Below are 13927 nucleotides of genomic sequence, written 5' to 3'. Positions count from 1 at the left end.
CATTTGTATCTTATTTACTCATTTGCTCTATCTTCAATGCATGCAAAATCACTTCAGATTATTAAGGATAACCCACTAACATTAAGAAAACATCAGAATTTATCTGAAGTTTCCATTTTTTCTTTGAAATATGTCCCCTCAAGGGTATACTGTGAAGGTTTTCTTTTCAAGGTACTGGAATTAATTTTTTCTTCAATGTTGTTATGATATCCATTTGATACACAGTTCAGTTTGTTTCTGTTTGTAATCAATTTTAGGTTATGATTTTTCTTGTTTCTGGTTTAATTTTGTTTTTTGAGTAAAATATTTATATAACACAAAAGTCAAGAGACTATAAAAGAGTATTCTTAGAAAAGTCTCACTCTCATTGCTCTACTTTCGACCCTATTCCCAGACACTCCCAATAGGTGATCTTTTCTTTATTTTCTGACTTAACATTCCTATGTTTCTTCTTATAAAAGTATGTATGCAAAATATATAATTTCATGTATAAGATGTACATGTGTGTATATATATTTCCCTTTCTCAAGAGTGGCATCAAGGACATTCACATTGTTGTACAACTATCACCACCATCCATCTCCAGAAATTTTTCATCTTTCCCAAGTGAACTCTGTACCCATTACAGAATAATTTGCCATTCCTCCTACACTACCAGCTCCTGGCAACCAGCATTCTATTTTCTCTATGAATTTGCCTTAATTAGGTATCTTGTATAAGTGGGATCATACAATGTTTGTCCTTTTGTGACTGGCTTATTTCACTTAGCATAATGTCTTCAAAACTCATCTACATTGTAGCATGGGTCAGAATCTCTTTCCTTTTTAAGCTTCAATAATATTCCATTGTATGCATATGACACATTTTGTTTAACCATTCTTCCACTGATAGACACTTGAGTTGCTTTGATATTTTGGCTATTGTGAATAATGCTTCTAAATATAGGTGTACAAATATCTGCTTGAGTCCCTACTTTTAATTGTCTATATACCTAGAAGTGGAAACACTGAATTACATGGTAATTCTGTATTTCATTTTTTGAAGAAATGCCATATTGCTTTCCATAGTGGCTGCACTATTTTATATTCCCATCAATAGTGCACAAAGATTCCAATTTCTCTATATCTTCACCAATACTTCTTATTTTCTATTTATTTGATAATAGCCATCTCAATGGGTATGAAATAGAGTATCAGTGTAGTTTTGATTTGTATTTTCCTAATGATTAGTGATGCTGAGATCTCTTCATGTGCTTATTGATCATTTGTATATCTTTAGAGAAATGTCTATTCAAGTCCTTTGCTCATTTTTATATCAGGTTGTTTGCTTTTGTTGTTGAGTTGAAGGATGGTCTTTTTGGTTTTGTTTTTTAATATTCTGGATATTAACCTCTTATCTGATACATGATTTGCAAATATTTTCTCTTACTCTGTGAGTTCCTTTTTCACTTTGTTGATATTGTCCACTGATGAAAAAGATTTTAATTTTATGTAGTCCAATTTAACTATTTTTTTTCTTTTTGTTGCCTGTGCTTTTGGTGTCATTTCCAAGGAATTACTGCCAATTCCTATATCATGAAGCTTTTCCCCTGTATTTTCTCCTACGAGTTTTATAGTTTGAGCTCCTACATTTAGGACTATCATCCACTTGGAATTAATTTTATATATATGGTCCAGCTTCATTTTTTTGTTATGTATTCTCCAGTTGGCTCTGCACCAGTTACTGAAAATCCACTGAACTGTCGTGGTACCGTTGTTGAAAATCAACTGAACATAAATGTATGAGTTTAATTCTGGACACTCAAACTTAATCCACTGATCTGTAAGTCTATCTTTATAACAGTCCCACATATCTTGGGCACTGCTGCTTTGTAAGAAGTTGTGAAAACAGGAAATATGAATCCTAGGTAGTATGCTAATTTCTGTTAAAGGTCAGATGACTTTCTTGCTTAGCTATCTTAATGTGGTGAATTTCACTAATGATTTCTCTAAAGTTAAACCTTCTTTCATTCCCAGAAAAAAACCACTATTTTGATTTGATAAATTATTGTTTTTTAAATATGATGAATTCTAATTCCTAATATTTAAGACTTTTATAAAGATATTCATACAAGGAATTGTACATATACGTGTGTGTGTGTGTGTGTGTGTGTAATTTAAATTAGGCTTGGGTATCAAAATTCTACCTGCCTCATAAAAAGAATCTGGATGTTTTCCTACTTCTCTATTACCTAGAACGGCACTGTCCAGTAGAGTAGCCACCAGTCACATAGGCTTTTTAACTTTAAATTGCAATTAAACAAAATTAAAAATCCAGGTGCTTCTTTAAAAAAAAAAAAATCGGTCCTTAGTTGCAGTAGCTTTGGAAAAATTTTCTTGTAAGTATTAGTTGTTTCATTGTTTAGTTCGTCTTCTTCAGAGGCTCTAATTATACATGCATATATACATTCACATATATGCACTGAATCTTTGTTGACTATGTTCTATATCTAACAGCTCCTTTCTGATACTTTTAAACCTTTCCTAATATTTATATTTATTCTCTTGGTTGTTTTTATTTCTCTTCTCAATGTCCCTTACTATATTTTCAGTTATACCTACTGTCCATTGGGCATCCTAGAATTGAGTCTGCAATTGAGATTATTTTGTCTTTAATTTTTTTCTTGAGCTTGGACAATTCTATTTTCACATCTTCCCGTATATTGTACATTTCTAGTCTGACTTTTAGAATTTATGATTCATGGTGCTTTTTTTCATACCTGTCAATACTTATTTAATTCAAATTGGGTTGTTGTGCAAGAGTTTTGTTCTGGTTAGTCATTGATTTTGGCAGAATTTTCAGTAGTAAAAATGGTTTTATCCTCATCTTTGGTTTTTCATCATATAGAACCTTTTAACAGATGTTGACTGCTATTTCTTAATAATTTGTAATGTCTTATATTTTCCTGGACCAGCAAAAACAGGAGGTTCTATTTTGGCAGGGATCTCGGGTTATGAATTTTCTGTTGACATAATGAAATGCAGTTTCTTTAGTAGATGAGCCTGTTGGGATAGGACAGGAAGACTGGTGTGCCTTTTGACTTTATGATTCTCTTCTGTTTCTGTATAATTCTGAATTACAACCCCTGCTTCCTTTTTCTCCTTTAACATAGATCTACCCCAAAAAAAACAAAAAAAAAAAAAACAAAAACAACAACAACAAAAAAAAAACATAGATCTACCCTTCCCCAAAGACAGTTATCTTCTCAAGAGTGCTCTCCCTAGTCTCTCACACTTTCAATTTACTCTCTTCCTTTGGATTCCTCAGTAGCCAATGCTCTAATCAAGTAGGTCTTAGCTCTGTTCTCAGTATTTCCCACTCTAAATTGGACTATCTTTTCCTGGAGGTGATTTTGATTGTGTTAGGCCCCCATTGCCCTCCCCTCTTTAAATGCAATTTCTACCCACATAAAACTATTATTCTGGTATGAGTTAGGAACTAGCTCTAATGGTTTCAGACCTTTATATCTGAACAAGTAGACAACATGTAATTGAAATCTGTGGTATTTTTGACTCCCAGTAATATTTAAACATGAATTATGGGTGGGTTGGTTTGGTTTCCTTTTTGATCTGTTTATTTCTAGAGAATTTATCAAAAGATTGTGATTTAAATCATCACCATTATCCTCGGGAGCTTATTAGTTGATCCTTGAATGATGTGGGGGTTAGGGATACTGACCCTCCCTGAAACCCATGCACTAAAAAATCATGTATAACATCTGACTCCCCTAAAACGTAACGACTAAGCTTTAGTAGTTAAAACCTTAATGATAAAAAAACTTAATGATAATGTAAAGATATACTTATCGAAATAAATCTATGTATAAAATGGAACTGTGCAATTCAAACCTATGTTGTTCAAGGGTTAACTGTATTTTTAATAGCCTACCAAGATGTTTCTAAATAGCAATTCATAGAGCAGATTGAGCATTATACAGTGCTATGCAGGAATGAGAAATATTTCCATAGTACTAAGAAGTCATCTTTAAGATATTTCATTAAATAGAAGAAAACAAGGTTAAGACAGTATGTATAGTATGCTGTCATTTGTATTTAAGTGGGAAATATATATGTATATATGTACACACACAGACACACACACAAATATATTTGTATTTTAATAAATGGAGTACAAACTATAAAATTAAAAGAAAGTGGCTGCCTATGGTAGGAGAAAGGAATAAGGTGAAGGGGATTTCTCTGAACATACTTTGTTTTATGGATTTGACTTTAAGAATGATGTGTATAAAAAATGATGTATTCCACATATATATTTATAAAGGAACATTTCTTAAAAGCAATCTCTAATAATTTTTTAAAAATACAAGCAGGGATCCCTGGGTGGCTCAGCGATTTAGTGCCCACCTTCGGCCCAGGGCGTGATCCTGGAGTCCCGGGATCGAGTCCTGCGTTGGGCTCCCTGCACGGAGCCTGCTTCTCTCTCTGCCTGTGTCTCTGCCCCTCTGTCTCTCATGAATAAATAAATAAAATATTTAAAATAAATGAATAAATAAAAAATACAGGGGCTCTTGGGTGGCTCAGTTAGTTGAGTTTTACTCCTGATTTTGGCTCAGATTGTGATCTTAGGGTCGTGGGATTGAGCTTCACATTGGGCTCTATGCTCAGCAGGGAGTCCGCTTGAGGATTCTCTCCCTCTGTCCCTTCCCCCACTCACATGCTCTCTCTCTCTAAAATAAATAAATAAATCTTAAAACATGCAATAAACGAACCTAAGTTTATATCAAGTTGGTGGCACTGCCACCCAGAGAGAAACCAATCCAAACAACCTTATAATGTATTATTGACTATACTTCACCTGAGGGTAAGAAAAAAGAAATGCAAGTAACTCAAATACTGTCAGTAATGATTACAGTGGTAAGTGTTTGTATTATTATTCTGAGACTCTTGTATGTGTACTGTAGGATAAAACAAATGGGTTATTTTGTTAATGACATGGAAAACTAGGGTTTTGTTGTGATATAGAGGAGAGACAGACTTAAGACAGTAAAGACAAAGTAAATAAAAACACCATTTGTCCTGAATTTTGGCAGGAAGTATCAATTATGAACTAATGATTTTATCTTTACTACTACTAATAAGGCAGTTCCTATCTATGACAAAAAGATGTAGAAAGAACGAATTAACCCAGTAGAGGTGAGCACTCTAGCGTTCAGATTATAGTCTCTAAATATCATTTCCCACTAAAAGGAACCCAGGCACTTAAAAGATAACTGACTCCATATTGGGGGTAGATAATATAGAAGATGAGCCTGGAACATTTTGAAATTTTAAAAATCCAAGAGAGCTATCAAGCAATAAAGAGTCAGGAGACCATTTGATGAGGCTCCTATACAGCCAATGATGGGACAAATCAAGAATCAATAAGAATAATTAGTGTAATGTAATAAAACATCAAATATGTATTAATTCTTGGATTTATGATACTAAACAGTAACAAAAAAACTGTCCTAAATATTTTTGAAGGATGGTATTAAGCCAATTCATTATTTTGAAAATTGGTAAATAAAGAAAAGAATCAAGCATTTAAGCTTTCTTCCATGAATGATATCCTCATAATATCCAAATAAATGATGTAAGTTTAATAGACATATTCCATTTAATTTATGTGGATGGGATTATAAGACTAAAATTCCCCATTTTGCAACCATAATGAATTGATTGATCTAAATCAGGGGTCAGCAAATTATAGCCAGAAGGCTGGTAATCTGTTTTTGTAAATACAAGATTTTGTTGGAATACAGCCTTGCTCATTTGTTTATGTATTGTCTATAGCTACAATGACAAAGCTGACTAGTTGCCAACAGAGAAATGTATGGCCAATAGGCCTGAAAGTTTTGCTGTCTAATCCTCTAAGAAAATGTGTCAACCCTTGATCTAGACCACAAGTAGTAATGGCTGCTACATTATAAAATGAAAGATAACAAGACCATATATGTTTCTTATTAGAAATAAACACCACCACCACCTATGAAATATTCTTATGAAAAAATTAAACCTGAACCTGATCCATCCTCTAGATCTAGCTGCCAATTTCTAGGAAAGAGAGAACAGAGAAACATGTCAAATGATACCACAGAGATATAATCAGCAAAATCTAATTGTGAGGAATATGAAAGACAAATTATTTAGGTTCTTTAACATGTAAATTGTGAGAAAAAATAAGAGAGAAGGAGAACTCATGGATTAAAAGAGACTTAAAGGACATATCAACCAACTACAATATGTGGATCTTATTTGGATCCTGATTCAAAGAAACTTAAGAGAGAGAGAGAAAGAAGGAGAGACAGACAGACAGACAACAGGGAAAATTTAAACACTGAGTAAATATTTGTGGTTATTAAGAAATTATCATTAGTTTATTTACATATGATAATGTCATTATGATTACATTTTAAAAATATTATCTATGAGACAGAGTTACTAAATATTTAATGACAGAATGATATGATGTTTGGGCAATTGGGCAGGAGGGGGCAGGGAGTATGTGCAGGTACAAATAAAATAAGATTGATTATGTACTGATAATTATCAAGGATAAAGAATACATGGGCATTCACTGCGCTACTCTACTTTTATGTTTGGAATTTTTATATTACAAATAAATTTTTTTTAATGGGGGATAATATTCAGTAACTACCTGTGGTCTCCTGCAAATGACAGCTGTCTCCTAATGCTCAATTTACTACAACCTTCTGAGGGGAACATAGCCCATAGCTCATCACCCATCTCTCTCTCTCTCTCTCTTCCCTGTTGAGACTCACTCCAACAGTGATTGATAGTAATTGATAAGATGGTCTAAATCACTTCGATATACTGAGGAGAAAAAAAGGTAAAATCTAGTGGGGTTATTAGTTTAAGTAAAATAATACAAATTAATTCAAAGTGAGAATATGACAAGGACCAAGTGAGAATTTAGGGGAAAGGAAAGAAGGAACCCCAATAACAGTCATCATTTTACTGGGAAATTTTCTCTCACCTCTTGTGTAATCACTGTAGGATTTGGCAAAAGCTCTGTGGTTTTCTGAGGCAGGTTAAATGGTAAGACCTCCTTCCATTCTGTCTCTGAGGGTAAATAGGAACTGACAAAGAAGGATGGAAGGTGTGGTTTCTAGTTGGAAAAAGGAGAGCTTAAGCGAAGTTTGGATATCATAAGCTAATGTAGAGAAGAATATGTCCAGATTTTACAACTCATTTCATTTTGGGTGGGCCTTTCCTTTTGGCCATATGAGAAAGAAGGAATAGGTGGGGGATCCTAGGCTTTCCCATAATAGGATGTACAATTTTGGAAGATAACTAATTGGCTAAGGAGAGCTTGGGTCTAGTTACTCACCCAGAGGGGGCTGCAGCATACCCCCATTCTTCTCACAGTTCCCAATAGGCTGGATTTCAGCTGAGTCAACCAGCCGCCAGAAGTCATTCTTGTTGTCGCTACCATCAAGGCGAAGGCGGAGGCGGGCACCTGTCAGTCCAACTACTGTGGCAATACATGTGGATGTGGTGTTCCTGGGGTCCTGTGCTTCCAATTTCATGCTGATCTTGAACTCGTTGCTTGGAGGTGTGTAGGACTGAGAAAAACAAGCCATGGGGATTAGGAAGACTAAGAGTAAATGGCATTTTCAGTAAGGATGTTACGAGATGGAACCTGACAATTTATGTTTTGGACTGAAATTGGTTAGAGCTGGCCTGAGTCAACTGCCTTGAACTATTCCCTAATCCTTAGGAAGGGTTTCATGTAAAAGAGAGACTAGAAGGTAAGATGAAGGGGAAAAAAATTACTTTCCAAAGAAGCATCAAATACTGACTCTCACTAGTAAGAAAAGCACAGCAGTGTCTCAAATGGTCCTGATTTAAATGCTTTCTCATCCTATCTTCTCCAGCACCTTAACTCTCCAGGTAGTCATAAAATTTTCTTCTCAGAAATCATCCTATTAAAATCTCATATCCTTAGTGTCTCTTAATGGAGCATTTCAGTGTGTTGGTTTGTATACTCACCACACAGATTATTGGGGGTTAATATTTTTCTTCTTTTGACACTAACTTATAAATCAATTCATATTTTAAAACAATTTTAATTATAATTGACATACCATAAACTATACACTTTGTTAAATCTGGACATATGTATACACCCATGACAGCATATACATCACATACACCCTTGAAGCCATTACCACAATCAAGATAATGAAAATGGACACACTCCCAAGGTTTCTCATGTCCCTTTATAATCCCTGTCTAGCCCTACCCAGACTCCTGTCACTTTCTATCACTGTAGATTGACTGGTTTGCATTTTATAGTCTTAAGAGGAATCATAGAGAATATATTCTTTCTGTGTGTGTCTAGCTTCTTTCACTCAACATAATTATTCTGATATCCATATTGCTGAATATATCAACAATTCATTTTGTGTTTTAAAAGACTTTATTTTTTAGAGGAGTTTTAGGTTCAGAAGAAAACTGACAGAAAGGTGAAGAGATCTCCCATACACACCCTGGCCCTACACATGCATAGTCTCCCCTGTTATCATCCCCCGCCACAGCAGTACATTTGTTACAATGATAATTACCCAAAGTCCCTAGTTTATGTTAGGGTTCTCTCTTGGTGTTGTACATTCTGTAGGTTTGGTCAAATGTATAATGACATTTATTTGTGATTATAGGATCATACAAAATAGTTTAAATGCCTAAAAAAATCCTCTGTGCTCTGCCTATTTATCCCTCACCCACTCAACCACTGGCAAACACTGATCTTTTTAGGGTCTCAATAGTTTTGTCTTTTCCAGAACGTCACATAGGTGGAATTGTACAGCATGCAACTTTTTCAGACTGGCTTCTTTCCCTTAGTAATAGGCAGTTAAGTTTTCTCCATGTCTGTTCATGGATCAATAGCTTATTTCTTTTTAGGGCTGAAGTACATCCCATTGTTTGGCTATACCAGTTTCTTCATTCACCTACTGAAGGGTATCTTCATAGCTTCCAAGTTTTGGCAGTTATGAATAAAAGTGCAATAAACATCTATGCACAGGTTTTTGTGCAGATAAAAATTTTAAAATCCTTTGGGTAAATACCAAGGAATGTGATTGCTAGATTGTATTTAGTAAGAGTATGTTCAGTTTTGTAAGGAATCACTAAACTATCTTACAAAAACGGTTGTGTAATTTTGCACTCCCACCAACAATGAATAAGAGTTCCTTTTGCCCCACATCCTCACCAGCTTTCAGTGATGTTAGTGTTCTGGATTTGGGCCATTCTAATAGGTGTGTAGTGGTATCTCACTACTGTTAATTTGTGTTTGTTTCTCTGAGGATACATGATGTGGAACATCTTTCACATGCTCTTTTGTCATCTGCCTGTCTTCTTTGGTGAGGTATCTATTAAGATCTTTGGCCCATTTTTTAATCAAGTTGTTTTCTTTTTTTGAGACTTTAAGCATTCTTTGTATATTCTGGATAACATTCCTTTATGAGATATGCCTTTTGCAAATATTTTCTACGAGTCTATGGCTCAACTTCTTATTCTCCTGACACTGTCATTCTTAGAGCAGAAGGTTTTAATTCTAATGAAATCCAGCTTATCAATTATTTCTTTCATGGATAGTGCCTTTCTAAAAAGTCATTACCTCACCCAGAGTCATCTTGTTCTTCTCCTATGTTATCTTCTAGGAGTTTTATAGTTTTGAGTTAGACATTTAGTCTCTGGCCTGCTTTGAGTTAATTTTTGTGAAGGGTGTAAGGCTTCTATCTAGATTCCTTTTTTTTTTGCATGTGGCTGTCCAGTTGTTTAAGCACTATTCATTGAAAAAACTATCATAGCTCCAATGTATCGGTTTTGCTTCTTTATCAAAGATCAGTTGTCTTTACTTATATGGAACTATTTCTTGACTCTCTATTCTGTTCCACTGATACATCTGGCTCTTCTTTTGCAAATACTGCACTGTCTTGACTCCTGTTTATTTACAACGAGCCTTTAAGTTGGATAATGTCAGTATTCCAACTTGTTTTCCTTCAATATTATGTTGGTTATTCCAGATATTTTCTCTCTCCACATAAACTTTAGAATCAATTTTCCACAAAATAACTTGCTGTAATTTTGATTAGGCTTGCATCGAATCTATAGGTCACATTGGGAAGAACTGACATCTTGACAATATGGAGTCTTTTTTTTTTTAAAGGTTTTATTTACTTTATTTATGAGAAAGAGAGAGCGAGCAAGCAAGTGGGAGGAAGTGCAGAGGGAGAGAGAATCTCAAGCAGATGCCACACGAAGCCTGATGTGAGGCTCAATCACTACACCCTGAGATTATGACTTGAGCCAAAATCAAGAGTTGGCCGCTTAACTGACTGAGCTACCCCAGAACCCCAAGTCTTCCTATTCTTGAACATGGACTATCTGTTTTTAGCTCTTTGATTTCAACACCAGAATTTTATAGTTTTCCTCATATAAATCTTGCATATATCCTGTTAGATATATACCTAAATATTTCATTTTTGGAGGTGCTAAATGGAATTGTGTTTTTAATTGCAAATTCCACTTGTTCATTACAGTATAAAGCAAAATGACTGACTTATATATTAACCTTGTATCTTGCAAACTTGCTAGAACTGCTTATTAGTTCTAGGAGGGTTTAATTATGTCATCTGCAAAAGAGTTTTAATTTTTCCTTGCCAAGCTGTATATTTTTTATTTCCTTTTCTTGTGTTTTTGCAGTATCTAAAACTACCACTATGATACTGAAAAGGAGAGGTGAGAGGAGACGTCCTTGTCTTGCTCCTGATCTTAGTGGGAAAGCTTCTAGTTTCTCACCATCAAGTGTAATGTTGGCTATAGGATTTTTGTAAATACTATCACTCCACAAACTATTCTGATTTCATTCATATTGTTGAAGGCATCAATAATTTACTTCTTTTTATTGCTGAGTAGTACATCATGTTGATAAGCATTTGGTGTGTTTCCAGTTTTTGATTATTACAAATCTTCTACGAACACCCATGTGTAAATCTCTTTATGGAAATATATTTTCTTTTCTCTTGGGTAACTATCTAAAAGTGAAACGGGTGGATCATATGGTATGTATTTGTTTAACTCACATACCAGAAAATTAACCTTTTTACAGTGTATAACTTGGTGGTTGTTAGTATATTCAGAGTTGTGCAAACATCACTTCATCTAAATTTAGAACATTTTCATCATCCCTCCAAAGAATTCCTATACCTATTACCATACTCTCCCCATTCTGCCCTCACCCCAGTCCCTAGAAACCATTAATCGTCTGTTTCTATGGATTTGCCTATTCTGAAGATTTAATATTGTGAGTGGTTCCTTTCTTTACTTAGCATAATGTTTTCAGGGTTAATCTATGTTGTAGCATTTATCAGTACTTCATTTTTATTGATGACTAATATTCCATTGTATGGACATACTACATTTTGCTTAACCATTTATCAGTTGATAGATATTTGTTTCCTCTTTTTGGCTATTATGTATAATGTACGTAACATGTACAATATTATATAACATACAATATATGTATAATGATGCCATTTGTGTGTGCTTCATGTGGTCATATGTTTTCCCTTCACTTGTGTATAACTAACAGTGAGAATCCTGGGTCATGTGCTAATTCTATGTTTAAAATTTTGAGGAACTTCTAAACTTTTCTAAAGAGGCTATTGCATTTTACAATCTAACCAGTAATATGAAGGTTCCAATTTCTTCATAGCCTTTTTATTTTTTAAAAATATTTTATTTATTTATTCGTGAGACAAAGAGAGAGGCAGAGACATAGGTAGAGGAGCAGCAGGCTCCCCGTGGAGGGACTCTGGGATCACATCCTGAGCCAAGGCCGACTTTCAACCACTAAGCCACCTAGGCATCCCTATTGTCTGCCTTTTTAATTTCAACTACCCTAGTAGACGTGAAGTGGTATCTCACTGCAGTTTTGATTTGTATTTCCCTACAGATTAACGATGTTAAACATCTGTTATGTGCTTATTGGTCACTTGTGTATATTTGGAGAAATATCTATTCAAATTCTTTGCCCATTTAAAAATTAGGTTGTCTTGGGATCCCTGGGTGGCACAGCGGTTTGGTGCCTGCCTTTGGCCCAGGGCGTGATCCTGGAGACCCGGGATCGAGTCCCACGTTGGGCTCCCGGTGCATGGAGCCTGCTTCTCCATCTGCCTATGTCTCTGCCTCACTCTCTCTCCCTCTCTGTGTGTGACTATCATAAATAAATAAAAATTAAAAAATAAATAAATAAAAATTAGGTTGTCTTAACTACTGAGTTTTAAGAGTTTTTCATATGTTCAAGATACAATCCTTAACAGATATGATTTGCAAATATTTTCCCATTCTGTGGGTCATCTTTTCACTTTCTTGATAGTGTCCCTGGAAGCACAAAAGCTTTTAATTTTTATGAAGTATAAACTATCTTTTGTTGTGTTTTTGGTGCCATATCTAAAAAACCACTGCCTAATCCAAGGTCATGAAGATTTACTCCTACGTTTTCTTCTGAGGGTTCTACAGTTTTAGCTCTTACATTTAGGGCTATCATCTACTTCGAGTTAATTTTTGTATATCATGTGGAGGTAGGGTGCAACTACATTCTTTTGTATGTGCATATCCAGTGGTCCCTGCACCAATTGTTGAAAATACCACTGAACTGTCTTGGCATACTCATCCAAAATCAATTGAACATAAATGCATGAGTTTATTTCTGGACTCTTGAGTCTAATTCATTGATTTATAAGTTTATCTTTATGCTAGTACCACAATGTCTTGAGTATTGCAGCTTCATAGTAAGTTCTGAAATCAGGAAATGTGATTTTGTTCTCCATTTCCAACATTGTTTTGGCTATTTTGGTTCCATTGTGTTTCTTTAAGAATTTTTGGATAACCTCAATTTCTAGAAAGTAGCTACCTGGGATTTTGGTAGGAATTACACCAAATTGATTGATTATTTTGGAGAGCATTGCTGTCAACTGTCTGATTTGCCAATATTTTCCAAGACTATGGCTTATATTTCCCTCTTTTACCAGTGTCTTTTGAAGGGCAGAAGTACTTAATTTTGACAAAGTCAAAGTCAATTTTTTTACTGAATCATGCTTTAGGTAAGGTGCTTTGCATATCTGTCAGCTTATTCATACACACACACACACACACACACACGTAATATATTTGGAAGTTTTCCAAATAACTCTTTCATATTAATTTTTTATTTAATTTCAATGTAACCGGAGAATACACTTTATATTACATATATGTATGTATATACCTATTGTAAATGCTGCTATTGTAAATGAGAGTTTCTTTTCTATTATGTCTTCTATTGAGTTACTTTTAACTATAGTACTGAGGTATAAACAGTTTTTCAAGTTAAAGATGTATTATTCAATTCCTAATTTTGTGGATTTTTTTTTGGCTCAGTAGTTTGAAGTTTTTTGCAAACTACATTTTAAAGCAATTAAATAATTGTATGTTTTCACCAGTACTTTATGAAAGTTCCATTTACTCCACATCCTTGCCACTATTGGGTATGGTCAGTCCTTTTTATCAGAGGCATTTAAATAAATGTATAGAGATATCTCATTATAATTTTTTAAAAGATTTTCATTTATTTATTCATCAGAGACACATAGAGAGGGGCAGAGACACAGGTAGAGGGAGAAGCAGGCTCCCTTCAGTGAGCCTGATGTGGGACTCTATCTCACAACCCTGGGATCACAACCTGAGCCAAAGGCAGACACTCAACCACTGAGCCACCCAGGTGTGCCTCTCATCATGATTTTACTTTGTAGTTCCCTAATGAAAAAATGTTAACCATCAATTTACGCACTTATTTGCCACCCACATATTTTCCTTGGTAGTTG

The 13927-nt window shown here is 34.7% G+C and overlaps 1 protein-coding gene across 17 annotated transcripts in view; it reads right to left on the bottom strand.

The window, feature by feature from the left end:
* The window catches only part of SCMH1 (Scm polycomb group protein homolog 1), a 176280-nt gene that overhangs the window by 91285 nt on the left and 71068 nt on the right, over positions 1-13927 (bottom strand). For all 17 annotated transcript variants that reach the window (XM_077844496.1, XM_077844492.1, XM_077844498.1 and 14 more), the window contains one exon: positions 7390-7624. In XM_077844496.1, coding sequence (XP_077700622.1) covers positions 7390-7624 — 235 coding nt within the window. Of the gene's footprint in view, positions 1-7389; positions 7625-13927 lie in introns of those variants that run through there.

The sequence above is a fragment of the Canis aureus genome, chromosome 13, assembly GCF_053574225.1.
Source record: "Canis aureus isolate CA01 chromosome 13, VMU_Caureus_v.1.0, whole genome shotgun sequence".
Classification (NCBI taxonomy): Eukaryota; Metazoa; Chordata; class Mammalia; order Carnivora; family Canidae; genus Canis; species Canis aureus.
The sequence above is the reverse complement of the archived record's forward strand: the minus strand, read 5'-3'. Positions and strand labels throughout refer to the sequence as shown.